General features: G+C 35.4%; 2 protein-coding genes across 6 annotated transcripts; both read left to right on the top strand.

Moving 5' to 3' along the window:
• The first annotated feature begins 774 nt into the window (after positions 1-774).
• On the top strand, positions 775-10,395 carry zgc:162816 (uncharacterized protein LOC571260 homolog). 2 transcript variants are annotated; one of them, XM_058791316.1, is made up of 8 exons: positions 775-2,795; positions 3,030-3,188; positions 5,255-5,535; positions 5,652-5,832; positions 6,701-6,822; positions 6,906-7,095; positions 8,099-8,204; positions 9,828-10,395. In XM_058791316.1, exons 2-8 carry the CDS (start codon positions 3,040-3,042, stop codon positions 9,915-9,917), a joined length of 1,119 nt encoding a protein of 372 aa, XP_058647299.1. In that variant the 5' UTR covers positions 775-2,795; positions 3,030-3,039; the 3' UTR covers positions 9,918-10,395. The 2 variants fall into 2 exon arrangements, with proteins under 2 accessions (XP_058647299.1, XP_058647300.1); XM_058791317.1 differs by lacking the exon at positions 775-2,795 and adding an exon at positions 4,386-4,572 and having other exon boundaries at positions 3,060-3,188.
• A 133-nt stretch (positions 10,396-10,528) lies between these two features.
• On the top strand, positions 10,529-26,722 carry LOC131549283 (hyccin 2). Of its 4 annotated transcripts, none has more exons than XM_058791312.1 (13): positions 10,529-11,290; positions 15,173-15,251; positions 16,335-16,392; positions 16,623-16,727; positions 17,512-17,691; positions 17,786-17,866; positions 19,068-19,183; positions 19,565-19,660; positions 19,901-20,017; positions 20,888-20,975; positions 21,371-21,521; positions 21,957-22,091; positions 24,695-26,722. In XM_058791312.1, the coding sequence occupies exons 3-13, from the start codon at positions 16,342-16,344 to the stop codon at positions 25,285-25,287; spliced, it is 1,713 nt and encodes a 570-aa protein (XP_058647295.1). In that variant the 5' UTR covers positions 10,529-11,290; positions 15,173-15,251; positions 16,335-16,341; the 3' UTR covers positions 25,288-26,722. The 4 variants fall into 4 exon arrangements, with proteins under 4 accessions (XP_058647295.1, XP_058647294.1, XP_058647297.1 ...); XM_058791311.1 differs by having other exon boundaries at positions 15,173-15,255; XM_058791314.1 differs by lacking the exon at positions 15,173-15,251.
• Positions 26,723-27,497: the final 775 nt, after the last annotated feature.

Here is a 27,497-nt window from a genome sequence, read left to right as displayed (position 1 = left end):
GAGGATTTTTTCCAAGTGGGAGAGAAGGGATTAGTGCTAATGACTACAAGCCTTAATTAGCCACTTGATTAACTTACTTTGAAATAATCCACTTTAATGAGTAACAAAAAGTTCATCGGGGACATTAGATTAGACATTCTGATGTTCACTAACTGCACATTCAGCCAAACCAGTGCCACAGATGATGGAGATAATTTGAAATATCTGCATCATCTTGGGATGAATGTTTTGTTGACGATTTGAAATGTCCACACAATCACTCCAGCATTGCAATATAACATTAAGACAAAGAGTGCTGTATATTTAACTTGCAGGCTTTAGCATTCTCATGCTCATGGTATTTTCTCTCTTTCTGAGCCATACTGCAATTGAACTTTGAACTTGACAAGAACATGTGTAAAAGATGTGAGCAGATTCCAGTTAACTTGCTTCAGTGCATTTGAGATTCAAGATAAAGACAAGACTAAATACTTATTTTTAGTGCTGTCAAATGATTAATCGTGATTAATCGCATCCAAAATAAACGTTTTTGTTTACATAATATATGTATGTGTACTGTGTTTATTTATTATGTATATATAAATACACACACATACAGTATATATTTTGAAAATATTTACATGTATTTATATTTATATATTATTATATTTTATATTATATATAAATATATATATAATATATAAACATAACAGCTTTCTTAAATATATACATACATGTGTTTGTATTTATATATACATAATAAATATACACAGTACACACTCATATTATATAAACAAAAACTTTTATTTTGGATGCGATTAATCGCGATTAATCATCTGACAGCACTACGTATTTTGTTTGTTGAACAATTTGCCTCTTCCATATACAAATCAATTATGCAAAAAAAATAAATAAACAAATCTAATCCAAACTATGACTTGTCCCCCTTTTCTGTTAGGTGTGTCATTCTTCATTTGTGGTGGCAAGTGGTGTCCCTCTACTTTACAACATAAACTTTAAATACCAATAAATTATACAATGTTTGCATGTTTGTATTCTGTAGGGTAAACACAATTTGTACACTGTTAATAGTTACATTTTTGTTTTAAAATACATATTTAATTGAGTTTGAGAGATCGCATTTGTAACAAAATATGAATGTAATTGCAACAATATAACATTTTAACACAAATAAAGTGGTTATATTGTGAATATAGATTTTATTTAACGTACAATTTTATTAAATTGTTTAAAAAAAATACATATTTTGTTATATTTAAGAAAAAAGTTGTGTCCCCCAAATTAATGTCTGTGGTGTTACAACAATGGATGTCGCCCCGTTAAGAAAAGGAGGAATGCTATTTGGACTGCTTCCTGTGTGTAAAGGTCACTGCAGGTGCTGGTGATCTGAGGGGTGCATGGGGAGTACATTCTTTCTTATTCATTTTCTTAAAGTTAGCTAAATTTCTGACAATTTCATGTGTCGCACTTTATTAGTGTCTGTGGTGTTATGTTGATAACTTGCAGATCAGACATATTTTAATCAAAATTTTGATAAATACATACTTATTAATATTTCCAAAATGCCCCATGATCTTGAAATCATCATGATGGCAGCCTCCATTTTAGAAATGTCTGTATTTAGGCTGATTTGTCTGTGCTGTTACTGTCTTTCCTGGTAACAACACAGACTCTATAGTACTTGCAATATGAAGTCTGTGGTGTTACTTCAAAATATATCTGAAATTTCTTTCCTTCAGAGCCATTTAATCTTATAATTTAATGTTTTTAGACTGTAAGGTGTTTTAATCTTTTAGAATAAAGACTATAAAGGTACCACAGAACATTTTTCCAGTCTTTTTTTTATTTTTATGTATGTCCAAATTTTAATAAAATAAACTATCGTCCTTTGGCAGAAATAGGGGCCAAGATGAACAAATAAACATTTATTTTAAAAACTGAAATTTAAATGATCAGTTAAACTGAATCCATAAAGTTATTTATTTATCATTACCTAAAGATATGCTCATTTTAGAACAAACCAAAATTTTACTTCAAATATTGGTAACACCATAGACATAATTGATTGTGTCACCAGTGTTTGATTGAAATTATTTAAAAATCAAAATGTTCTTAAGCTTCCATTTTAATGGATATAGCATATCAAACTAATTTGAAATGCATAGCAATACATTTTATTAGAAAAAAAAAACAAACAAGAATTTTTACAAACTCTCATTTGCCACCCCAATTGAAGAATGACCCAAGTATCAGTGAAAATATAATATAATATATATTATGTTATATTTTCACTGACACTAAACAGAACAGGATAATAACAAATTATGACAGAGAAGAGAAGTTTGACTGAAATCATATTACATACTACAATGCAATAATACAGAAGTTAAAGTAAACCTATAAAATATTTCTTGCTTGTACTCATACACCTACACCTACTTTTGTGATAGATTTTCAGTTTAAAATTTAAGTGTGGGTCAACTGTTAAAAAACTAGACCTATACATTAATGCCATTTGAAAAATAGTAATAATAATAATAAAATAAATTAAGACTACTAAAAATTTCTATGAGAGAAAAAAAAAGTCGAAATATGTTATCTTAAAAAAAAAAAAAAAAAAATCAACCTTTTTGTTTTCCGTAGGGGAAGAAACACTCGTATATTTCCCGTAAATCTCGTCAGGAGCTTTAAGTTTGAAAAGCCTCCGCGGTTTGTTAATCTTGCGCCACTGTGTTGATTTTGGCTTCTCACACTCTCACTCTCACTGATCAGAATTTGAGCGGCTGCTTTATATGGTGAGTTATGAAGTTTATCCTCAGTTTATAACTATTTGACACGAGTTACTTTGACCATAAATCAAGCTCATGTTTGCTGGATTATTTTTAAATGCATTTACAAATGGAATAAAATGCTTAGGTTATATGATTTTAAAGTTAACTTACATTTATTATCTACACAGTCTGCAGCTTTTTACAGCTCTGCAGGTTTTCATTTCGTTTAAATGTGTTATTTTATTTTATTTCTTTTAGTTTTTCGATAATGGCTGGTGTTGAATTCATCAAAGACCTTTGTACTCCAGCGCTGATCATTGACCTGGATAAAGTGAAAAGAAACGGCGAAGGCATGCTGGAACGCATCCACAAACTAGGGGTCCAGCTCCGACCTCACATGAAAACACACAAAACACTGTGAGACTCTCATCTCAACAACACCAACCTTTTGAAAATTTTGTTTGCAAGATACTTTTATTAATACCCTTATCACGTTATAGTACCCTTATCACGTTAGTCATTCACTATAGTCGTTTTGACTGGCATCTGCCAAATTTTGGACACTTTTTTGAACAGTTTTATTACAAAATATCAAACCTGGTGGCATTTATTTAGGAAAAAATGCCCACACACACTTATAAAACGTTTACATAACACAATTCACAGTACTATTAAGAATGAAAAGTATTTGAAGATTAAAAAAAAGAAAAACTTTTTCACTGTTCACAAAAAGAAGTTTTAAATGATTAAACAACAGATGCACTGTTACATTTAGTCATTTAGCAGTTACTTTTATTCAAATGAGTATAATAGAAGCAATCAAAATCAACAAAAGAGCAATGATATGCAAGCGCTATAACAAGTCTCAGTTCTCTTAACGCAGTACATGTAGCAAGGTTTTTTTTAAAATTATATAATAAATAGAAAAAGAATAGAGCAAGCTAGTGTTAGATGCTTTTTTGCTTTTGTTAATTGTATAATAAATAAATAGAGAGCTAGAGTTAGAGGATCAAATAAAGATGGAAGAGATGCATTTTTAGCCAATTCTTGAAGATGGCCTCAGCTGCTCCGATTGAGTTGGGCAAGTCATTCCAACAGGGGGGAACATTTAATTTAAAAGTCCGTGAAAGTGATTTTGTGCCTCTTTGGGATGAACAATAAAGCGACGGTCACTTGCAGAACGTAAGCTTCTAGAGGGCACATAAGTCTGAAGTAATGAATTTAGGTAAAGGGGTGCAGAGCCAGTGGTGGTTTTGTAGGCAAACATTAATCCCTTGAATTTTATGCGAGCAGCTATTGGTAGCCAGTGCAAATTGGTAAACAGATGTGTGACGTGCATTCTTTTTGGCTCATTAAAAATTAATCTTGCTGCCGCGTTCTTGATTAATTGTAAATGTTTGATGGAACTGGCTGGAAGACCTGCCAAGAGAGCATTGTGATAGTCGAGCCTGGACAGAACAAGAGCTTGAACAAGGAGTTGCGAAGCATGTTCTGAAAGAAAGGGCCTGATGTTGAATAAAGCAAATCTTCAGGACCGGGCAGTTTTAGTGATTTGGTCTGAGAAAGTCAGCTGATCATCAATCATAACTCCAAGGTTTCTGGCTGTTTTTGAAGGAGTGATGGTTGATGTGTCTAACTGGATGGTGAAATTGTGATGAATCGATGGGTTTGCTGGAACCACAAGCAGTTCTGTCTTGGCAAGGTTGAGTTGAAGGTGATGGTCATTCATCCAGCAAGACATGACTGTTAGACAAGCTGAGATGCGAGCAGCTATCGTCGGATCATCAGGATGGAATGAGAGGTAGAGTTGAGTGTCATCAGCATAGCAGTGATATGAAAAGCCTTGTTTCTGAATGACAGAACCTAGTGATGCCATGTAGACAGAGAAGAGAAGTGGTCTAAGAACTGAGCCCTGAGGCACCCCAGTAGTTAGATATTGTGAAAATGTTAAAAAATGAAAACATAGTATTTGGACAAAGGAAAAAAAAAAAAGCTTAATGTTTGTCTTTTTAACTAATAATTATGATGGTTTCTGTCAAGTAAGGCCCTTAAGAAATTGAATATATTACAAAACAAAATATCAAACCAAGTGGGTAAAAAAAACAAAAAAAAAAACACTTTTAAGCAAGACTTTTCGCAAGAAGTTTTAAATGATTGAACAATAGATGCAAAATGTTAAAGTATTTAGTCAAAGGAACATTTCACCACAAAATAAAAATTGTGTCATTAACTACTAATGTTTCTAACATTGTCTTTTTTTTTTAAGTTAGATTTTTTTTCACTAGTAATTTTGAAAACAAATATTTGGACCTTTAAGGCACTTTTTGATTTTTTTTTTTATTATATAACAAAATATCAAACCAGGTGCCATTTATGTACTGTAAAAAGAAAACATTTGGACAAAGGAACACGTAACCCTAAAACAAAAATTGTGTCATGTTATTACCATTGTTTCTTTCCTCATTAATGTTATCTGTCTTTAGGGAATGTGCGGACATCATGACAGGAGGCTCTCGTCGTTGTATTGTTGTGTCTACTCTAGCTGAGGCGTCATTCTATGCTGATAACGGCTATGACGATATACTCTATGCATACCCTCTACCATTTGATAAAGTGGAGCGGTGTGCCGAGCTGTCCGAGAGACTTTCTCTATTCCACGTTGTGGTGGACAACCGCCTCGCCCTGCAGGAACTGAAGAGGAGACCTCTGAAACAGGGAAAAGTCTGGAAGGTGTGGATGAAACTGGATTGTGACAATGGGAGAGGTAACACTTGAAGATGGAGTTCAGCAAATGTACGTCCAAATGTTTGAAGCATGGTTTTAGGTGTACTGCAGTAGGATACATTTTTTTTGTTTTTGTTTTTTGTTTTGTTTTGAAAGCTGGCATTCCTCATTGTGACCCAGCTGCACTACAGCTTGCCCTGGAGATTTGGGATACTACAGGGGTGGAGCTGATGGGAATTTATGCCCACTGCGGGAACACCTATGCCTGTCAGGGGGAGGAGCAAATCAAAACTGTTGCTCAGGAAACCACTACGATTGTGCTACAGTTCATGGAGAAGTATGCTGATATCATGCTAAGACCCAAAGTTGATCTTTAAAAACTTTTAGTATTTGACAACACTAACAAATGTAAGCTCTTGCAAAAAAAATAAACAAATAAATAAATAATACTATACATTATAATATTGTGATATTTACATTTTCAGACATGTAAAAAATATTTTTATTTTATTTTAAATTTCTGAAGAAAACAAAACGTAATTTTAAGCACAGAGATTTTATTTTTAAATGTTTAATTTTTAATTAGACAACTTAGACAATTTACTTTTAAATATTAATAATTTAACAACACTAATAAATTAAATTTTTAGTACAAAATAAATAAGTTTTTCTTTTTAGATTGTACATTATAATATTGTGATGTCTATTCAGTTTTATTGATGACTATTCACATTTAAAATAATTAATTTTAGTGTTGTTTTCATTTAGTCAACAAAACATTTTAAAAACTGATAGTTCAACAGCACTAATAAATGAAGTTTTTTAATATTGTGCATCATATTGTGATGTCCAAATTTCATTTAAAATAATTGAATAACTTTTAGTATTTTATTTTTAATAGTTAACAAATCATATAAACATTAATGTAAACACTAATAAATATGTTTAGCAAAAAATAAATGTACATTATTTTTATATTGCATATTATAATATGGTGTCTAAATTCACTTGTAGCATTTAAAAGAATTTATTTTAGTTTTTAGTGTTTTATTTTTAATTTATTTTGACAATAAACAATATAACTTTAATGTAGGCACTTGGGCATAATATGAACAGTATCATTAGCTTATTGTAATTTTCAAAATTTTAATATCAGTGCATGCCTACTTAATATTCAGTGATGGTATTATTCATACTATCCATAGGTTGAAGGCTGCTGGAATACAAGGTGTCAAATCCAGCATTGGCTCCACTCCTTCCTGTAGCCACCCAGTCCCAGACATGGCCATGTTGAGTGAGGTGCATCCTGGGAACTACATATTTTATGGTCCGTGTTGCCATGTTCTCCTGTTGTAAGTAGTGATGTTATGAGCTTGTTTTGAATCATAATATTATCCGTTGCATGTCCAGACGTGCAGCAGTCCCTCATCGGGTCCTGTCGACTTGAGGATGTTGCAGTACGGGTGCTGACGCGGGTCATAGGTCACTACCCACACAGGAACCAGCTACTTGTAGATTGTGGGTGGACAGCACTGAGTCATGATGGTGGGGGGCGCTTACCTACAGGATACGCCATCATCGAAGGACACCCAGAACTCAAGTAAGAGATCATATGGATGGATATGAGGATGTTTTTTTTTCTTTTCTTTTTTTTTTCCCAATTACTGGCAGATTGATTGATTGGTTGGTTGATTAAATAATTGATTTTTATTTTTTGAAAACTGGGAAATTTATTATTATTAATTTCCCTTATTTTTAAATTTACACTGTTACATTTACATTGCTCAAAGGTTTGGGGTGAGTAAGATTATTATTATTTTATTTAATACTGTTTTTCAGTAAAAAAGCATTAAGTTGATAAAGTAACAGCAAAGAAATAAAATAAACAATATATACATTTCAATTAAATTCTTTTTAACCTTTTATTTATCCAAAAATCCTGATCAAATGTATCATATTATACACAAAAAGCTGCATTAAGCTGAAAAACTGTTTTCAACATGGATAATAATAAGAAATGTTTCTTGAGCAACAAATCAGCATATTAGAATGATTTCTGAAGGATCATGTGACACTGAAGGCTGTTATAATGATGCAAAAAAATTAGCATTGCATTACAGAAATAAATTACATTTTAAATTACAATAGAAAAGAGTTATATTAAGCTGTGATAATATTGATTGATTTTTTTATTGATGAAATAAATGCAGCCTTGGTGAGCATAAACTACATTAAAACTAACATTTTTTAGCGCTTAAGTTTATTTTCAGTATATAAAATAACTGATTGTAGTAATATCAGCCATTTATTTATCAGTTATATAACTATCAACTTACTGGTCTACATTTTCATATTGAGTCCCTATGTTTCCATTAAGTCATCTGTCCGCATAGCATTTAAGTGATTTGAACTGACAATCAAAATGTGATTCATATGAGAATAAATATTTAAGCATTAAATCCATTCTCAAATATTAAAAACTGAGATTGGATAATGCTTCTCTGTACATGTTTAGATGTTTATTTTACATCACAACAGTGCGAGTAGGAGGTTTTGTGAGTCAGATGATATAAATAGCATGAAGGGTGTCGTCTGTTTTACAGACTCCTGTCTATGACTCAGGAACACGGCAGGGTGGAGCCCATCTCTGGAAAACTGGACTTCAAGCAGTTCCCACTGGGGTCACTCCTCAAACTCATGCCTTACCATGTGAGTTACTAACCTCAAACAAAGCACACAGAAACACACTGTATTCATCTGTATGAAAGGACATTCTCCATCTGACTAAGCCATTGCTTGTACATCAGAAGTCTTTGACTATTTTCCTTCAGGTCACAAATTTGGACATCAACACGGTACTAAACCAGTTTATTGTACAACAATAAACAATATTAAAGGGGTCATAATGATACGATTTCACGTTTTCCTTTCTCTTTGGAGTGTTACAAGCTGTTTGTGCATAAATAAGATCCCTGAAGTTGCAAAGACTAAAGTCTCAAAACCAAAGAGATATTCTTTATAAAAGTTAAGACTCTACCACGCCCCCCTAAAACGGCTCATTCAAACACGCCCCCACATGTCTATGTTACGGTGTGGGGAGATTTGTAAAACACCGCCCAAAGGTATACTCAGTGAAAGAGGGAGGGACTTTTATTCTTGCTGTAGTATTGTTGCTGCCGCTGGTGCCTTGTTCTGGAGATGCTGTGTTTCGTTGAGAAAGCGAAACTACTTTGTTTGGGCTTCCAAAAGAGGACATAACTAGAAATCAGTGGTTACGTTGTATTTACAACACTGTTCCAGAACAGTTCAACCCAAATATTAAGAGTGCATCGCATTTTACGGAGGACTATTTCATGAACCTGGGAGTAGCCTGCCAGCTGTGCTCAAAGACTGTTTCTATAAAGTGGGGCAAATCCAACTTTGCAAGTGCAGTCTGGCGCTTCAGACTCACAGCCTGTACGTTTGTTTTCATATTTAAAGAATTTGCCACTGACTATTCAAACGCGAGCTTTGAGCTGCGTGGAGTAGTGCTTGTTGTTTGTCGTTTCTACGATCACAAGTGCAGACATGGTAATGTTTACGCGGCGTGATGCAACTTAACGCATAAAAAGACAGTATAAGTCATTATAATCAGTAATTTAGTGCTTCTCAGAAGGAGATTGAGGTCTCTGCAGAGCAAAATTGGTGTTTCTAAATCATGCAATCAAAATGATCCCCTTGACCTAACCCCACCCCTAAACCTACCGTCACTATGACTTCAGCCAATCAGGTAACATGGTCGAAAAACGCCCCGATCTGGTAACTCCCATTACTTAGCTGCAGAGACCTATACTTGCTCAGAACGATGAGCTTTGTAAAAGTCGGCGCGATCCAGAAAGGCGGGGCATAGAGGAGCAACAATAATGTACAGTATGTGGAAAATAATGGTGTTTTTTTTTTTACCTTAAACCGCATAAACACATTGCATTATATCATATTTACAAAATAATTTTCTTTTTAGCAATGTCACATGACCCCTTTAAAGTGCATAATTCCAATACTACACAAGATTATTAACTTGGGTTGAATTGGAGAAGAAATGTCCTACAATTCGCTGCACAAAATAAGGTTGTATTCAGCACAAACTTTGTTCATCCTCAATGCAATGAGCCTGTATTTAACATACCCTAGAGATGAGGGCTTGTCATATCAACTGCCAATGTTAGCAGTTGCATTTACCTTTTTTTTTTTTTTTCCTTTCTGTTTTTTAATGATAACTTAACATGACACGTTTTAATACAATGCGATGAAATTATTTAAAATTAAGAGCAGGCTTGTATGTTTTGTTGACAGGCTTGTGCTACGGCTATGATGCATCCAGGTTATTTTGTCCATTCTAAAGAGAAGATTATAGACACCTGGAAACCCACCCGAGGCTGGTAACAATCTTTATCAGAGGGACTCCGCTGGTACAGCTGGAGACTGTGGATGAAAATGTTTAGGACTTGTAACAACTGTGGATTTGCTGTTCTAACAGGCAGGTGACTATTGGAAACCCACATTAAGAGCATTTTTATCTGGATCCAAGTGGGTTGGAGGCATTGCAGTTCTTTCCTTGAGAAACATTGTTGAAAATGTAATATTTTAGTGATACAGCGTTTATGTAAACTGGAAGGATTACACTGGACTTAAAGTTCGCAGTCTTCTTTTTTTTTTAAATATTTTTTTCTCTGCTTCTTTCATCAGTTAAACACTAACATTCTCTTCACACTTAGGAAGGACTATGAAAAGAATGTGATTTCTTCTTTGTGTCTGACTGAACTTGCATGCAGTGCTTGACAACAGTTTTGGAAAGACCTGAAGTTCAGAATTTTTATGAGAAATTAACACGTACCTGTCTGTAATAAAACCATTTACCACAGTGGCGTTGTTTAAAAACCAGAAGCTCTTTATTTATTTATTTTATTGATGTTTCAGCTATGGACACTTTTTTTGCTATACACAACCGAACGCAATTCTTTTGCATAGTTGCAAAGATGCAAGATATTTCCAATCATGTTTATTATAATAAGATATTCTGTCAACAGTGGCTATTTACCTTAATTAAATAAAATTTTAATTGAACTTAAAATATAATTTAAAAAATAAATAAATTATATACACATAGATCTAAAGTCGATACGAATCGCATGATCTCGTCCACAGTTCCCATTCATTATGGAAAATCCAGTGCAACACAACCCAGAATATTTGCTATAGTTACATGAGAATTGCAAACATAACCTCTTTGATGGGAGCTCGAAGTCCACTGCATCTTCCCTGAGTGCATTTTTACTGAGATCGATGACGCGTGTCATCTGTCTTAACCCAAGCACAGGTCATCTGTTTACCTGACCAATTGAGTCTCTCTGATCGAGCCCACGACACGACTGGCCAATAGCGGGGCAGCGCGGTGTCCACCGCTCAGCTCACCACTCACCGCACTGCGCAGCTATTGGCCAGCCGCGGCGAGGGCTCGCTCAGAGAGACTCAATTGGTCAGGTAAATAGCTGCAAGTTGGCAGGAAGAGCTAGAGAGCGGAGATACATGATGATGTCAACACGGCAGTGATCCTTTCGGTCTGGAAATCGCAAGGCCTTTTTAACCCATCGATTTCTTGATTTAAATAGTAATGGTCCGGTGGGATTATACAAGTAATGTTCTGCTTGGTCTCAGAAGTGGTCGTTGTGTCGGGTCTGTCCTTTAAGGCGCATTGCAGCGTTGCTCAAGGACTCTAGTGATCATCTGCAGCATCCGGAGGAGTCCAGATCCTACTGGTATGTAATTCAGAACCATACCATGATAGAATCTGTATGTATGAGCATAGATGAGCGCGTTTAATGCATTTGGACCAAATACGTTGGAAGATGACGCTGATTCGCTTATATTTAGGCCGAATGATTGTTAAATAAATATATTTATTGAATTACATTTATGGTCACTAAAAAGTTAACAACAACGTGTCATATATGTGGCAGAGATGATCTGAATAACACGTTTGTATTATGATAGAAGGACACAAAAATATAACCATGCTTTATTTCTCTTAAATGCAACCGTAAAAAATATTTATTTCAGTATATATTACAATAAACATCCAGATAGCTGTACAAATGAGCTTGATATAGGTTATTTCTAGAAAACTTAAAATAAATTAAATAATCGATGATTATTTTGTTATTATGTGCTGTTTCATAATATTAACAGACAATTTTATACAATATTTTCATAATATTAACAGAATTGGAATTCAGTATTTATTTTGAATTAACTAAAGTGTTATTACTGTAAACACTTAAATTCTTAAAAACTTTATTGCAAATATTAAGCATCACTGGCTATGCATTTACACTTATTGTACATTTACTCCCATTGATTGACTTTTAGTGCTATATTTTTAACCTATAATAGTAAAAATTATGTAATATTTTTCTGCCTTGGGTCACGGGCTACCATGCTTTTTGTTTCAAAGGATTACTATCATTTTGTGTGTGTGTTGCCAAAATTAATAAATTGATTTAGCTGAATCCATTCTAATAGTCTTGTGATTTGACTGCCACTAAATAAAAATATATATATATATATATATATATTATCTGTTTTTATAGATGTTACCATTTTAATTCTTTAAATTGGTAACCTCTATAAAAACAGATAATATTTTAACAGATAATAATACAAGCCCTCTTCAGCTCTTAGAATAATGGCCTAGCTCATCTAATTTTTTTTAAGGCATTTTTCAATATGCATTATCTATTCTCTGGATACCTTTACACCACACACTCATTGGCATTATTCCAACTTCTGGCATAACAGAAATAGTTTTAGTTTTAAATCTAATGCTCAAAGTGAAGCGATTTGATGCCGGAAAGGCACACCTATAAACCAGCAGTATGAAGTTTGCATTTCCACCCCCCCCAAACACAGATGCACCAGTGTTGAGAGCAGGAAGCCGGTGTTCACTGAAAAACCACAGTCAAATGACACAGGAAGGATGGCAGCAATCACTGGGGCCTGATTCGCCATTGATGTAACCCTAGAGTAATTCTTTAATCAAACCAAATTGGTCTTTTTGTCTTAGACACAGAGTTGTTTTTATCTCAGAGGAGCTGGATCATGACCCTTGCCAAGGACTTGTATTCTGTGCAGCACAGAGATTTGCCTGGGCGAGATTAGACACCATCTGGCTAATTTGACAGGATTGAGAGTGATGAGATGTATCTTGCACTGTCAGAACAAAATAATTTTTGGTGTGTTTGAACGCATACATCTAGGAATGCATATGTTTTGTATATGAGTCCATATGTTTCAATTGAATGTTTGTCCTCACTACGGTAACAGCGTGAGCTGTGGGTATCTGATGAGATTTTGAGTGTCAGCTTAGGTGAATTGTGTGTCTGTGACAGTTTGGAGTGCATTTCACCCAAGCACTTGGAGTTTGTTGTACAACCTATTTAACAATGACCTTTCTGTTGCATCCCGCTGCGTCCGATCATAGTAAACTCTGCTTGTTGAATGCTTACTACTTTGATCTCTGTTCAGTGAAAGTACCTCTCATTTTCCCTTTTTTTGTCTCTTTGCACTAAGCTCTTTTCACAATGGCTATTTTAGGCCTCGCTGTGCGTCCCTCTTCGGGGGACTGTACACACTTAATTATCTGGCACTGAATCTTGTAAGCTTCTTACCCGTTGGCAAGGGTTGGAGAGCAGGCGCGCTAACCGTGTAGCATTCACGCAGCAGAGGAATGTTTTGGTCAGGCAGATTGCCCTGTCTTGAGATAAGGCATTAATACTGAAGGTTTGCAGCTTTTGTGTAAAGAGGGGAGTATCTCTTGTGAGGGGAGCGTTGACACTACATTTTTCAAATATTTTAGTCAAAGTTTTTCAGAGCCTCAGGTTAAACTGTCATTTTTGACTTGGGAGGGACTAAACTGAATGAGTGGTTGACGTAACTTGTCCATGAACCTTTGTTCCAGCATCACATTTTTAGGTTAAAATTCATGTTTGAGGGAAAAGTGTATTTGTGTATTTTAGAGTGTTTTTCCAGCTCTTGCATATTTACCAAATAAATAAAACAAACAAACGCAATCTATTCGTCTATGCATTTTGTTAAGCATTTAAGCATAATAAATCTTTTGATTTAATATATACAGTATATTTAAAATTACACAGCTGTAAATTGTCACCGTTAATCCAGGACAAAATTACTATTACTAAAAGTACACTGTGTTCACCAAGGACACAGTGACCACAAAAGTGACCACAAAGACATTTATAATGTTACAAAAGATTTAATTTTACTCGCCACAAATGTTTGTACACATGTAAAAATAAGTACTAATAATATAGTTACACAATGTGCAGTACTGGCCATATTCTTAATGGATAAATAATGAAATTATTTAATATGTTAGTAAAACAAGTATTAAAAAAGTAAACAAGTCTTCCTGGTAGTCTGTAAAAGTAGATATATTTTTACTGTGAAATGTTAATGTGCAATTAATATGAAATCATAAAAACGGCACTATTTAGAAAAATTGCTTCTTTTAACAAAACTAAACCAATTGTGGATCTGTTTTTAAATGAATTCATTTATACTTAATTTTCTAATGGATAAAAAACAGAGCAGGCTTTACATTTACTTCTTAATCTAATTTTAAATTGTTTCTACTCCAATTCATTGCTAAAATAGGCCTATAATAATTTACACGGTGGCTGTCACAACTTGTTTTCATGACATATTTATTAAATAATTAAGAGTTACCTACAGGTTAAGTAAACTATGAATATATAGGCTAATATATATTTAGAGAAATACTCATTCATTCATTTTTTTTTCTAGTGAGCTGTGAATGCTGAATGATTTGGTCAATGACTTTGTGACATTGTTTACAAGTTTATTGATGTCTTTCAACTCTGAGATATTACATGAGACGTGAGATGTTCATTCGTGTTTATTTGGTGTTATAACTAGTAGTAAAGAGGAAGAGTTGATTGCGTTCACTCGCGCTCCATGCTGCTGTTTGAACTGAGGCGCCTTTACAGTGATCTGTCATGCGGCAGTTATTATTTGAATTTCATGATAAAATGGACAGAATTTGACACTGTTTCTTATGAGAAGTAACAAAACACAAAGCTTATACGATTATTGGAAGGGAGGTGAGCTTTATGTTTGTGTATATGCATGTATACATGCAAAGCTTTAAATGACAGCCTATAACACTAGCTGTAAGTGCAGTTACCTCTGCTTCCTCTAGGCTATCTTAGGACATGTCTCGACAGCACAAGTAGGATTTGGGTTGCTGGCAGATTTTGTTTAGCGTGTAAAACATCTGTTCTGTTCACCTCAGATTCACTCCCAAACCCCCAGCACAGCGCTGCTGTCTAATCAGAGCAGAGCACTCTTCCCCTCACAACACACTGCCATATGCAGAGCCTGCCATTTTAAGAGCTGCACACAAACATGCATAAACACAGACATCCTGTATTAGGACTGAATGGAGCAACACCTGTGTGTGTGTGTTTGCAATATTAAACGCTCAGTTTGGAACATGAGCCAACAGTTGCTGTAGTAACCGTGATGCTTATGTGTCAGGCAGGTGTGTGAGCTTTAAAGGAGTTTCCTTATGAGCGGGATGTGTGTCGTCTTTTTATCTGCAGGCTGTTTGACCAGAGATCAAGAGACATGGCGAATCTGAGCCACATCTCTCCTTGTCTACACTTCTGAGCTGGGTTTGAGGCAGGTGAGCCAAAATGAACACTAAAACGGTCTGGCCAGTTTGCACATATTAAAACAATAATAAATCTAAATTACTCAATAACACAAACCGAAGGAGTAAGAATTAAATACAGTATTGACCCAAAAATGGTAAGCAAATAAAATTGTATATTTCCAGGGATTCTTTGAAGAAGTTCAAGCTTGCTAAAGAAACTCATCTGGTCTTAGATGGTTTGTGCTGGTCTATTTGCTTATTCCAAATAAATGTTGTTCTTTTGAGCTTTCTATTCATCAAGATATCCTGTGAAAAACAGTATCATGGTTTCCATAAAAATATTATTCAGAACAACGGTTAACATTGATAATAATAAGAAATTACATTGCAACCATTACTCCAGTCTTCAGTGTCACATGATCCTTCAGAAATCATTCTAATAAATAATTTCTTTTTATTGTCAGTGTGCTGCATAATATTTTTGTGGAAACCGTGATACAGTTTTTTTTTTTTTTTTTTTCCAGGATGTTTTTTAAGTAGAAAATTTAAAAAAAACAGCAATTGTTTGGAATAGAAATCTTTTGTAACATTATTAATGGTCACTTTTAATCAATTTAATGTATCATTAATGAATAAAACCATTAATTTCTTTAAAATTCTTACTGACCTCAAACATTTGAATGATGGTATGCAGTAGATATACTTTATATTTGTCTATAGAACTGTTTTAAGTATTTAAGCATAAACTTTTAGATCAAAAGTTAATTTTTTTTTTTTAGATCAAATTAAGTATAAATTAAGTCCAAGTGTGTCTAAACTTAAAATAAGACCTGTGTCAGAGAAAATGACATTAAGACTAGCCATAAAACTGATTTGCATCACTTAATGGAATAATGCAAAATACTGTATCTTTTCATGGTTGATGAGAAAAGAAATTTGCCTGCCAATTTTTCTAAATTCATTGATATTGACATTGTGGCAAAAAAGTTAATTTTGGGCAATAGTTTTGGTCCAAGAGAGGTAATAATCTTCATTTATTACATTGTTTTTTTTTTTTTTTCTGTACATATTGCTTAGTCCCTTCACCTTTTCCTTACTTTCTCTCTCAGGAGGACCATGCTCTGTTCAGAGCGTGGCGTGGTGGAGGAATGGCTCTCAGAGTTTAAGGTGAGGGGTTTGACATCCTTGCAGGATTTAATATGGCATTTTTATTATAGCTCACTCAAATTAAGTCCTCCCTTCCCAAGTGATCTGAGCGCAGTGTCCCATTAACCACATTTGGTTTCGGAATCTCAGAACTTAATGGAGGAATATTTTCAGCCTCCAAGTTAATTCAATTCCAGGCCGATTCAGGTTGAGGCTGCTAAGTCATGACAACCACGGTTTCTCCTCCTTAGACGTTACCTGACGATCAAATCCGCAGCTATTCTGGCAGCCTGCGTCTGAAGAAAGCTCTTGTACCTGCTCTCTACGCTGTTATTCAGGAGCAGCCCAGCAGTGAGGTATGATGAAGCATTTGAAAAACTTCAGGCCAGATTTATGTTTAATTTAAGAATGTTACGGGTATTTTCTTGTCAAAAGGGTCTTTTGTTGGGTAATGATTCCTTCTGAAAGCACGTGGTGATATGCGCATTCAGAGGTGGTTTGAAAAGGCACGATTTGAGTTAGGGCTTGATTTATTTATTCGGAGTATTCAGTGTTGTTGTCATTAACGAAAAAATTTAAACTATTAAAAGTCTTTTTCATAAATTGAAATTAAGCTGAAATGAAAGCACGGATATTAGATCAAACACTTAAGCTTAAAAACTTAAAATTAGAAATGTTACATTTGCAACTAACTGGAATAAAATAAGTTGAAGTACTAAAACCGAAATAAAAAAATAATGAAAGCTAAATAGAAATATTTTTTTAAATTATATAAAAATGACAAAAGCATATAAAAAATGACCAAAACTTAAACTGAAGTTAAAATGAAAACCGAAAATAAAACCAAATTCAAAATAATAATATTTTCCAGGCCTCCATGGTCCTAATTATGTTAAGTTGTAAATATATATTTGCATGTGACAGCAAGATTTGCAAGGAAAGAAATATGATTTTATTTTGATATAATATTACAATATTTCAGTGTAATTTTCATAGTTTGTCTTAAATATGCTGCTTCCTTATGCATGTGTTTTTTTTTATTTTTTATTCATGTTGTAAAGGAGTGTTCCTCTCATTTTCTGTGTCCCGTACTGTCTCTTTTACTTTGTCATTGTCTTCTTTGTGTCTCTTCCTCTCTAGCTGCTGGCTCCGGTGTGTCATCAGTTGTTTGAGTTGTACCGGAGCTCAGAGGAGGGTTTGCGTCGGTTTACTCTGCAGTTCCTGCCTGAGCTCATCTGGGTGTACTTATGGCATTCTGCCAGCAGAGAGCGCTACCGCAATGGCTGTGTGGAAGCCTTGCTACTGGGGATCTATAACCTGGTGAGAGATTGGTGATTGTGCATTACCTGCAATTTCCTGAAATTCAGTATCCAAAGTTGACATACATACGCTATATGTATGCCTTATGTTACAGGAAATTGTGGACAGTAAAGGAAATGGAAAGCTGCTGTCATTCACCATACCGTCTCTCTCCAAGCCTTCAATATACCATGAGGTAAGAGGTGAAGTAAAATACAAACACTTTTTAATATGACCTGTATTGGATGTCTGAGCTACAGGAGGTATCAGTGTCAGATCAATGAAGATGATATCTCTTGTTATTACACACACAAAACGCAGATCTGGTTTCATTCCACATTGGTACAGGAAACTAGAAAGTAATGTACCACACCTACAGAAAGCTAGAAAACCTAGATTTTTACAAAACCCACTAAGGTTTCTTTGATGGTTTGATGGCAACTTTTGGCCGGTTGCATAAAAGGTTTAGAGTAGTCTTACAAGTAAGTCATCATATTTTTTTTAAATTCAGTTACATAAAAGCGTAGATTAGTCTAAGTTGAATCCAAAAATAAGACTGATTACACTTTGGCTAACTGCTAGTTGGTCAAACCCATACTTGAGACACTGTCTTAACACAAGTTTATGCAACACACACACATACACACACACACAAAATAATACTAAAAAAAAAAAATCTGTCAAACCAATAAACTTTTAACATTAATAATTTCAATTTTCAGCTAACTGAACATGCATAAACTGATAAAATGTATACCTTCAATGCTGTTTAAGTTTACTTCTTATAAACGGCATCTGCCAAATCCATAAATGGAAACATTCTCAGCAGGTAGTTAAGAAACTGACGACATAAAATACAAAAAAAGAAAATTGGGTTTGTGCAGCTTCGTTTAACCATAGAATATGCAGGTCAAATTGACCCGAAACATCATAATTGAAATATAAATTTTGAACACGCTTTGCATGCACATTTAAGAGAAAAATTCACAGAATTTCAAGAAAAACGTCACAATTGACCAAAAACATAATATAAGGGCTAGTCTTAGCTGGTTTAAGATAGTCTCCCAGTCTTGCCAAGCTGATATTTATCTGGTTTAGTTTAGTTCTTCTAAACCTAAAACCTCTCCAAAACTAGCCAACAGAAAGTGCAAACCAGCTTAGACTGGTTTAAGATGTTTTTGTCAGCGGGATAAACTCTATCTGACACTTATTTACATGCTCTGCCAATGAAAATAAGACCCATTCCTCAAGAAATCTAATTTAAAATGGTTTCTATTGAATTTAATAAGGCTGTAAAAGCATTTGACATAAATATCCAAAAAACATTTATTCATGAGCATTGCATGAGTTACTAAGTTATTTATTGCTAAAGCTAAATGCTCTTATGTGTACCGCAGCCATCCAGCCTGGGGTCCATGGCGTTAACCGAGGGAGCCCTGAACCAGCACGACCTCATCCGTGTGGTATACAGCGGTCTGCTATCTCAGAGAGAGACATTTACCTCACAGAACAGGTGATTCTTTTTTTTTTTTTTGGACTTATTCTTTCTTATGGAGGAATAGGTTTGATGTGTGGAATATTTTTGGGCATTTGATTAATTGACTATCGCCCGCTGGGCCGTTTTATTGCCGTGACTCAGCTGTTACTTTTCTCCTGCAGGTTAAAAAATGTGCTGTAATGATTTTTCAGAATTTAAATTTCATTAAACCACTGCTGGAGCATCTTGACAGCGATATCCGTGCGGATGTAGTTTGATTTGTTATTACCCGTTCCACCGGCTAGATGCACGGCGACAGTCGCTGACTCATAATGTGCCGCTGTATGATTTGTCGTTGTAAAATTATGCAGATGTCAGAGGGGGGTTATGTAACAGCAGCATGTGTGTCTCCTGCAGGTTTGAGGTGCTGTCTTTTCTGATGCTCTGCTACAACTCAGCCGTGGTCTTTATGCCTGCGTCCTCCCACCAATCGGTTTGCAGAATGAGCACACGGTAAGGGGGCACTGGAGTTGTATTTTCCGCTAACGATCCGGGAACGTCTTGGCCTGCCTTTCTCACTCTCTCTCTCTTAAAGTTCTTGCTGGAACAGGCAGAGATGGAATGATTAAATGGATTAAATGGAATATTGATTTAGAGAGCGAGAGAGAGCAAAGGATTTCTGTGGCGGGTCACAGCATTAGCATAAAGGCCTCCAAATAAACATGCCATTAAAGATTCTCTCTCGTTATGCAGACTGTGTGTGAGCGGTTACCCGCGGCAGCAGCAGAAGTCGTGGAAGGAGCTGTGTAACCGTGTACGACTGGAGCCAGAGTTTATGGTGCAGATGCTGACTGCTGTTTACCACGCCATGTAAGTTTAATAGCTGACTTGAAATAACTGCTTTTTTGTACCAAGAAACTAGTTTTCTTTAATAAAAGGGGAATTTGATATAGAGAGAGATTAACTCCTAAATAATTCAAATTTAGAGTGCAGTTCAAGAAGAGGTGCTATTACTTTTCCTAACATTTATTTTCTCTTACTAAAGCAAATGCATAAATAGTTTTGATTGTTTCTTAGAAATATGGCATATCAAAACTAAAGTTAAATAGTTTAAATAAGTCATACACAAATGTTTAAAGTTTGTGCTCGGTAAGACTTTTCTTTTTCTCATAAATAATTCAGCAGGGATGCATTATATTGATCAAAAATTACAATAAAGACATTTGTTACAAAAGATTTCTATTTTAAATAAATGTGTTCTATTAATCGGAGAATCCTGAGAACAATATATCATGTTTTCCACCAAAAAATTAAGCAGCACAACTGTTTTCAGCATTTCTAATAATAATAAGAAGAAATGAGAGCAGCAAATCAGCATATTAGAATGATTAATGAAGGATCATGTGACACTGAAGACTGAAGTAATGATGCTGAAAATTCCTCTTCACCATCACAGGAATACATGGCATTTTAAAGTATATTAAAATAGAAAACACAATAATATTTCGGTATTGCTGTGTTTTTGATCGAATAAATACAGCTTTGGTGAGCATAAGAGACTTCTTTCAAAAACATGAAAAAAATCAAAATCAACCCCAACAACATTAAAAGCTATTTTCTTTTTTAATTAATAAGAGAAGGAAATGTGTTTTATATTTAATCCCTGTTCATTTTCAATTAACGGTTTGAGTGGTGTGCTAATGATCTCATCTGCATGATGATACTCTCTCCCATCGACAGTTATAATGGGCAGTGGGATCTGGGGAGGGAAGCTTTGGATGACATCCTCTACCGAGCACAGCTAGACCTCCATGCCCAGCCATTGCTGGTAAAAGTCATTTGTTACAGTACACTTGGGGAAAATACAGTGGGGTCCAAATGTCTGAGACACAGAAAATGAAGAAGAAATATTAAAGATTCTGTACTATTTCTTAATCGGCAATCGCAGAAGTAAATTTGAGTTTTATATCAAACAAGCAAGGACTGACTGATGTGAGTTACTTTGTACAGATGATCAGATGATTGTTTTTGTTTTTGCTGTAAAATGCTAAATGGAACCATTTTCACGAGTGGTCTTAGACTTTTGGATTCAAATGTACTATACTAGTGAAGTCAGAGTTGTGGTTTTTGCTACATCAACATGTTTCATGAAGCAACATTTAAATAACAATTCTTAATGGAAATTTGATATTTTACTGCATGTCATTGACCTCTGATCCTCAGGTGGCGAATGCAATTAGTCGCTCACTTCCGTCCCGTCCTCCAGAGGGTTCACGGAACCTTTTGGAGGTGGAAGTAACGCCTGCTGGGAGATGCGTCTCACAGGCAGCTGTCACTACTGCCTCCATTCGTCGTCTCCGCTGGAAACGAGAGGGTATGCAAAATATGCACGCACATACACACACAGTTAGACAAAAACTTCGGTAATACTTTAGGGACCAAATTCTCACTATTAACTAGTTGCATATTACTTGCATATTGGCTATTTATTAGTACTTATAAAGTACCTCATATGCAAACCTAATATCTACCTTACTGATTAATAAGCAGCAAAATAGGAGTTTATTGAGGCAAAAGTCGTAGTTAATTGTTAATAGCGAGAATTGGTCCCCAAAAGTGTGACCAAAACATCTTTTTATTTTGGTTGTTTTTTTGGTTATTTTCTGTCATGATCACTAAAATCATAATGAGAACATTAACATCCTCATCGGTCCCTCCAATCAAGCATCAGGAAAAGGTGGCCATTTTTGTGTGTGAAATTTTCCATCTGTCAGCATCATGTTCAGTACACTCACTGTCTTCACCTCAGATTGTTTTGATTTCTCAACCACGGCTGAATTCTACGCCTCCATCACGCCCAGCCGATACACCCCCCCGGAGAGACCAGACAATCCTGTGGCACGCGGGCGGATAAAGTGCACCATTCACCTAACTTTGCAAGGGGGTAGGCAGGGCACAGGAACATCTCACCATTAGACAGTCCATGCACAAGCCCTGCCCTTCTTGGTCATAGAAAGTGTTCATTGGCCTACAGATTAAACTGACCCCATTGCATGGAAAACTTCCTTCTGTTACTAGTGTCTCCACATACCTTAGTGTTGTATTGTGATTATTTGTGTTTAACCTTTTTATTTGCGCTCAGTTTTGTTTTAGGATACTTTTACAGTGCTTGCAAGGCAAGATAGAATGACATTCCTCTTCTTTTTCCTTCTTTACAAATTAGGTTCATTCAAATGTTATTTAATATTTGCGTACAGAATTGTGATTGGTCTTGTTTTGGTGTGTTCAGGTCATGTTGGAATGATCATACAGTGTTTGCAAATTGACTGCACATGAATACCACCATGTTACAATTACCAATAACAAATATCAAGTTAAAGCTTTATTATTATTGATCATAATAATTGGATCAAAATTGTATTTTGTGTAATGTTAATGAGAAATAGTATTAAAGATTGACAAAAATGACTACTTAACAAACATGTGCATCAATTACACATCTAATGTGCATCCTTTGCTCTTGCATTAATGCTAGAAAGCTTTCTGTCTTTGTGAGAAGTGAAAAAGAGAGGAAAAATTATATTTGTCCAGCACATCCAATTTATTCCAACCAAAAACGTACTTGTATTGCCAAACCTGAAAGTAGGAACTTCTGAGGTGAACGCAGCATTTCTTACATCTTCACTACTGTGCAAAAGTTTGTGGTCAGAAAGATTTTTTACTTTATTTTTTTATAAGTCCCTTATGCTCATCAAGGATGCATTTATTTTATCAAAAAAGCTATGGGCAGTAATATGAAATACCTTTACAGTTTAAAGTTATTATTATTACAAAATATTATACATTTTAATAAAAAGTTTCTATTTGTATAGATTTTAAAATGTAATTTATTCCTATGATGGCAAAGCTCAATTTTCAGCAGGCATTATCATCTAATCTGCTAATTTGCTCAAGAAACATTTCGTTTGAGTTTTTCTTTTTCACCCGACGAACATAAGGATACTGATAAACGCAGGGCACAAGACTAGCTTTCTCTGTCTTCTTTGGAGCTCCTATGAAATAACAAGAGAAGAAATACTGTCAATTTCAACAGTATGATGAATAAATATTAATGGTAACACGGTACAATAAGATGTCATTTGATAACATTAATGTTTTAACTAACAATATATTTATTACACAATTTATTATTCTTTGTTAAAGTTAATAAAAATACATTTCACAGTGCATTAAAGTTTACAAACACAACTGTTTTAATAATGCATTAGTAAATGCTGAAATTAACATTAACTAAGATTAATAAATGCTGTGGAAGTATTGTTCATTCTCATTTCATGTTAACTAATGTAATTAACAAATGTTAACTAATGAACCTTATTGTAAAGTGTTGCCATATTAACATCTAAACTGATACTTTAACCTATTAGCTTGTATACCCGTATTTTAAGCTCTTTAACCTATAGTTGCGCCGGCGCCACTGAAGTCATGCAGTAAGAGCGCTGCTAATTCAGTTTTATTGTGCATCTAGAACGGCTGCAGATGAGGCATTAAGTGCATATGGCACTGCGACCAACTTAACATTTTACAGAGTTTAATATAGCAATGTAGTAGCTCAGTTTGTCAAGATCAGCTTTAATCCTATAACTGTTAACAGATTTGAACAAAGAAATTAAGTGTTATGCACAGGCCATATTGATTGCAAATACAAAAATAAGACGAGTAAAGAAAACACGGTACTTTATTAAAATAATCACCCTTTACTTAAATATATGAACACAGAAAACCTCTGTTAACAGGTTAATGTAACATTTCCCATTCTAATGACTAGTAAAATAATGGCAACTTACTCTGATGAACACGGCTCTTCTCGGAGTAGCTGAACCTGCGTGCGCTGCGTCGTCTTCTTGTTTGACAGGTGTCAGGGTTAAGGCGCAATACTGCCACCTGGAGGTCAACCAGGTACTGGCGCTGGAGTATTTACATGTGGTGTTATCAATCCTGTTCATTTTAAATATTGCAGTTATCGCCAATACTGGTATATGGTCACACACTAAATTAACACATATCGATAATTGTTGCTTTGAATATCACGGTTATCGTCAATACCGGTATATCGCGTCACCCCTATGTGTAACTAATAAAAGTATTTAGAAAAAAAAAAACTACCCTAATACTGTTGAACTGTAGTGTATTTACATTCATGAATCATCTCATCAGAGTTCACCAACAAAATTGTTCCCCTGAGCTTCTCATGTGTATGAATGGAAGTGAAAGGAGCGAATGGAGTCTAGTGCAACCGCAGCTTTACACTTCAGAAATGGTGTTATGTTGTTTTCTGTCAGCTGCGCAGGAGAATCAACACAAGATGCATGCTGAGTGTCAAAGCAATTCACTGAGACACATCCAAAAGCCTGAGCTTACTTCTAAGCTCACCTAACACTATTCTTTTGCTGCCTTGCAAGCGCTGGTATTTCCTCTAGGAAATGCAAATCTAGTTAATCCAGCTTTCTGTTTTCTCTGCCTCATTGTTCCCTCGCTGTGTTTTAGATGCCGATGGTGTGAGCTGTGGAGAGGACTCTTTTGACCCAGATGAAGGATTTTCCTCTGGGGCTTCCAGCAGCAGTCAGCCCAGCAGCGTGAAACGTGATTGGGTCATAACGGGCGTTCGGCCTTTCCGGGATCCGGGAGCCAGGCAGAGAGAGAGCACGTCGGCTGACACCAGAGCCGCCCTCCGAAGCCTCCACCAACGGCACCAGTCCCCTCCTCCTGCCATCAGCCTCCGTACTGCAGAAAGCAGTCGCAGCCCGAGTCCCAGTGCTCCCAGACGCTTTCTGGACCCGCATTACATCCCTCCCTTCGCTGGTGCGCCTCCTAAAACCAGCAGCACGTCTTCTAGCAAGTCCCTTGACTGTACCGGCCTAAACGGCTCATCAGGACCTACAGATAGCCTATCGCTGGGAAGCCTCAGTGCAGATAGGGCACATTATCTGTCAGCCATCAGCTTGCAGGATGAACGACTTGGGCGAGCAACGCGGAGCCAGGATCTCCTGTCCCCCGGGAGTCCGTTCTCCTCTGGAAGCCCGCTGTCCAAACAGTCTCGATCACCCAGTTTTAATATGCAGATTATATCACAGGTGTAAAATGATTTTGCTGGGCTGTGTGTGTGCATGAGAATATGGAAGTTTATTTCTGCTGTGGAATCAAATAAATAAATAAAGGTAATTACGACTTTTTATCTCATAATTCTGACCTTGTTTCTCAAACTTCTGATGCAATATTTGACCATTCAGATTTTTTTCCTCATAGTTTTGTTTATACCTCACAATTCAGAATTTTTTTTCTATATATTAACTCCGATATAAGAGAGATAAATTCACAGCTCTGAGAAAAAAAATTGCGAGATAAGTAATTGCAAGATATATTGTGAGATATACACTCGTAATTGCGAGAAAGAGGTCAGAATTGTCACTTTTATTTTTATTTCATGATGTAAAAAAAAAAAAAATTAACTGCAAGATGTAAACTCAGAATTCTGAAAAGAATTACGAGATATGAACTCAGAATTTTGAGGAAAAATTTTGACATAAACTTGCAATTCCGAGAAGAAAAGTCAAAATTGTGAGATAAATGCTTGCAATTGTGAGTCGCAATTAACCTTTTTTTTAGTTTTTATACCGTGGCCAAAAAAAAAAGAAGAATTGCGAGAAAGTCAGAATTGTGAAATATAAACTTGCAATTCTAAGAAAGTCTCAATTATCTTTTTTATTTCGTAATAAAAGAATTGTGATAAACTCCCAATTGCAAGAAAAAACTGCATTTGAGACAAAAAGTCACAATTTATTTATTTACTTTTGTGGTGGAAACAAGCTTCCGTATGAGTGAGTGAAAGTGAGAGAGAGAAGCAGAAATGTTAACATGCATGCGTACAAGCATGTTGTCTTACGGTGTGCGTGTGAATGTGTTCGAATGAGAGTGCGCTCGTACACTTTTATTTGATCACTACATTATGCACTTAGGTTCAGTGTGGAGGAAATATTTGTTTTGCACAATGGACACGTTCAAGTGCACATGATCTGAGACTGTTTTAAATGTGCCATACAAACATACAATAACAACATGGTGTTACTTTAAGAGGAACAAACATTACCGTATCAGAGCAATGAACTTCAACAACCGACAATCACGGTCAATGCATAGAGAAAGGCCTGATAGTGCATGATCCAAAGAGTTTTATCCAGCCCAGCTGTACTGTAGGTCATCCTCAAGGAATCCTCTTCCACGTCTTTGTTTCGGTTTGTGCTGATTGAGCCCGCTTAACTTTTGCCTGTGCTCTTCACCCACCATAGAAAATAAATTGTGTGGACTGCCTCAATAAAACGCTATGTCGTGAAATAAATAAATAAATAAAAAACAGTATATGTTGTACTTTGGAACAAGTTTATATTTTAAATTGTGTATATTTGTGTAAATGATTATTGTACTATAGAAAGAGTATATGCTAACAGAATCTATATTGCTTGTACAGAGATAGAAAGCTATCTGCTGAATGGTGAATAAATGTGCTGTTCAAGAGAATGCTCTTGGTTTTTTTTTTTCTTTAGGTATCTTGACCTAAACGATATTTTATATTGAGATCAATACAATACACTGCATTTTACATTAATTATGTATATCATATGGTGGACATACAGTCGAGGTCAGAATTATTAGCCTTTGGTAAATATGAGTGAAAATAAATCTGCATTGTTTATTCTTTTGATCTGTCATTCAAAAACTTATCTAACCTTTCCTTTAAGTAAAACAACTGAAAGTGGGGGGAAATTATAATACATGTTTTTTCTCCAGTACATGTTAGTCAATGAGTAAAACCAAAGAATTTAGTTCGGATGTGCAAAGTGGCTGCAAGGAAGTAGCTAAAGCAGGGGTCACCACTCTCGGTCCTGGAGGGCCGGTGTCCTGCAGAGTTTAGCTCCAACTTGCCTCAACACACCTGCCTTGAAGTTTAAAATATACCAAGCAAGACCTTGATTAGCTGCTTCAGGTGTGTTTGATTAGGGTTGGAGCTAAACTCTGCAGGACACCGGCCCTCCAGGAACAAGTTTGGTGACCCCTGAGCTAAAGCATTGTAAATGGCCATTTTGACCATCAGGGCAATAATTAAGAGGTTTCAGTCAAATGGAGATGTTACGAATTTGCCTGGAAGAGTATGTGTATGCTTCAGTGTCTTTGAGTGGCCAAAGACTCTCCAAGGACCACAGCTGCAGAATTGCAGAAATTAGTTGATACTTGGGGAGAGAAGGCCACAGTAATAATAATAAATATACATATATATATATTATAGTTCTGCCAA

Source organism: Onychostoma macrolepis, chromosome 11 (assembly GCF_012432095.1).
Source record: "Onychostoma macrolepis isolate SWU-2019 chromosome 11, ASM1243209v1, whole genome shotgun sequence".
Taxonomy (NCBI): Eukaryota; Metazoa; Chordata; class Actinopteri; order Cypriniformes; family Cyprinidae; genus Onychostoma; species Onychostoma macrolepis.
Note: the sequence above shows the minus strand (reverse complement) of the source record. Positions and strands in the feature narration are given on the sequence as shown.

What these genes read in the sequence shown, in the direction of transcription:
- LOC131549283 (XM_058791314.1), top strand. Translation starts at nt 16,342, where the DNA reads ATGCTCTGTTCAGAGCGTGGCGTGGTGGAGGAATGGCTCTCAGAGTTT. An exon ending in TACTGGGGATCTATAACCTG is followed by an intron (nt 17,692 to 17,785) that starts GTGAGAGATTGG and finishes CTTATGTTACAG; the next exon opens with GAAATTGTGGACAGTAAAGG. An exon ending in TCACCTAACTTTGCAAGGGG is followed by an intron (nt 22,092 to 24,694) that starts GTAGGCAGGGCA and finishes GCTGTGTTTTAG; the next exon opens with ATGCCGATGGTGTGAGCTGT.
- zgc:162816 (XM_058791316.1), top strand. Translation starts at nt 3,040, where the DNA reads ATGGCTGGTGTTGAATTCATCAAAGACCTTTGTACTCCAGCGCTGATC. An exon ending in GGATTGTGACAATGGGAGAG is followed by an intron (nt 5,536 to 5,651) that starts GTAACACTTGAA and finishes TTGTTTTGAAAG; the next exon opens with CTGGCATTCCTCATTGTGAC. An exon ending in TCAAACTCATGCCTTACCAT is followed by an intron (nt 8,205 to 9,827) that starts GTGAGTTACTAA and finishes TTTTGTTGACAG; the next exon opens with GCTTGTGCTACGGCTATGAT.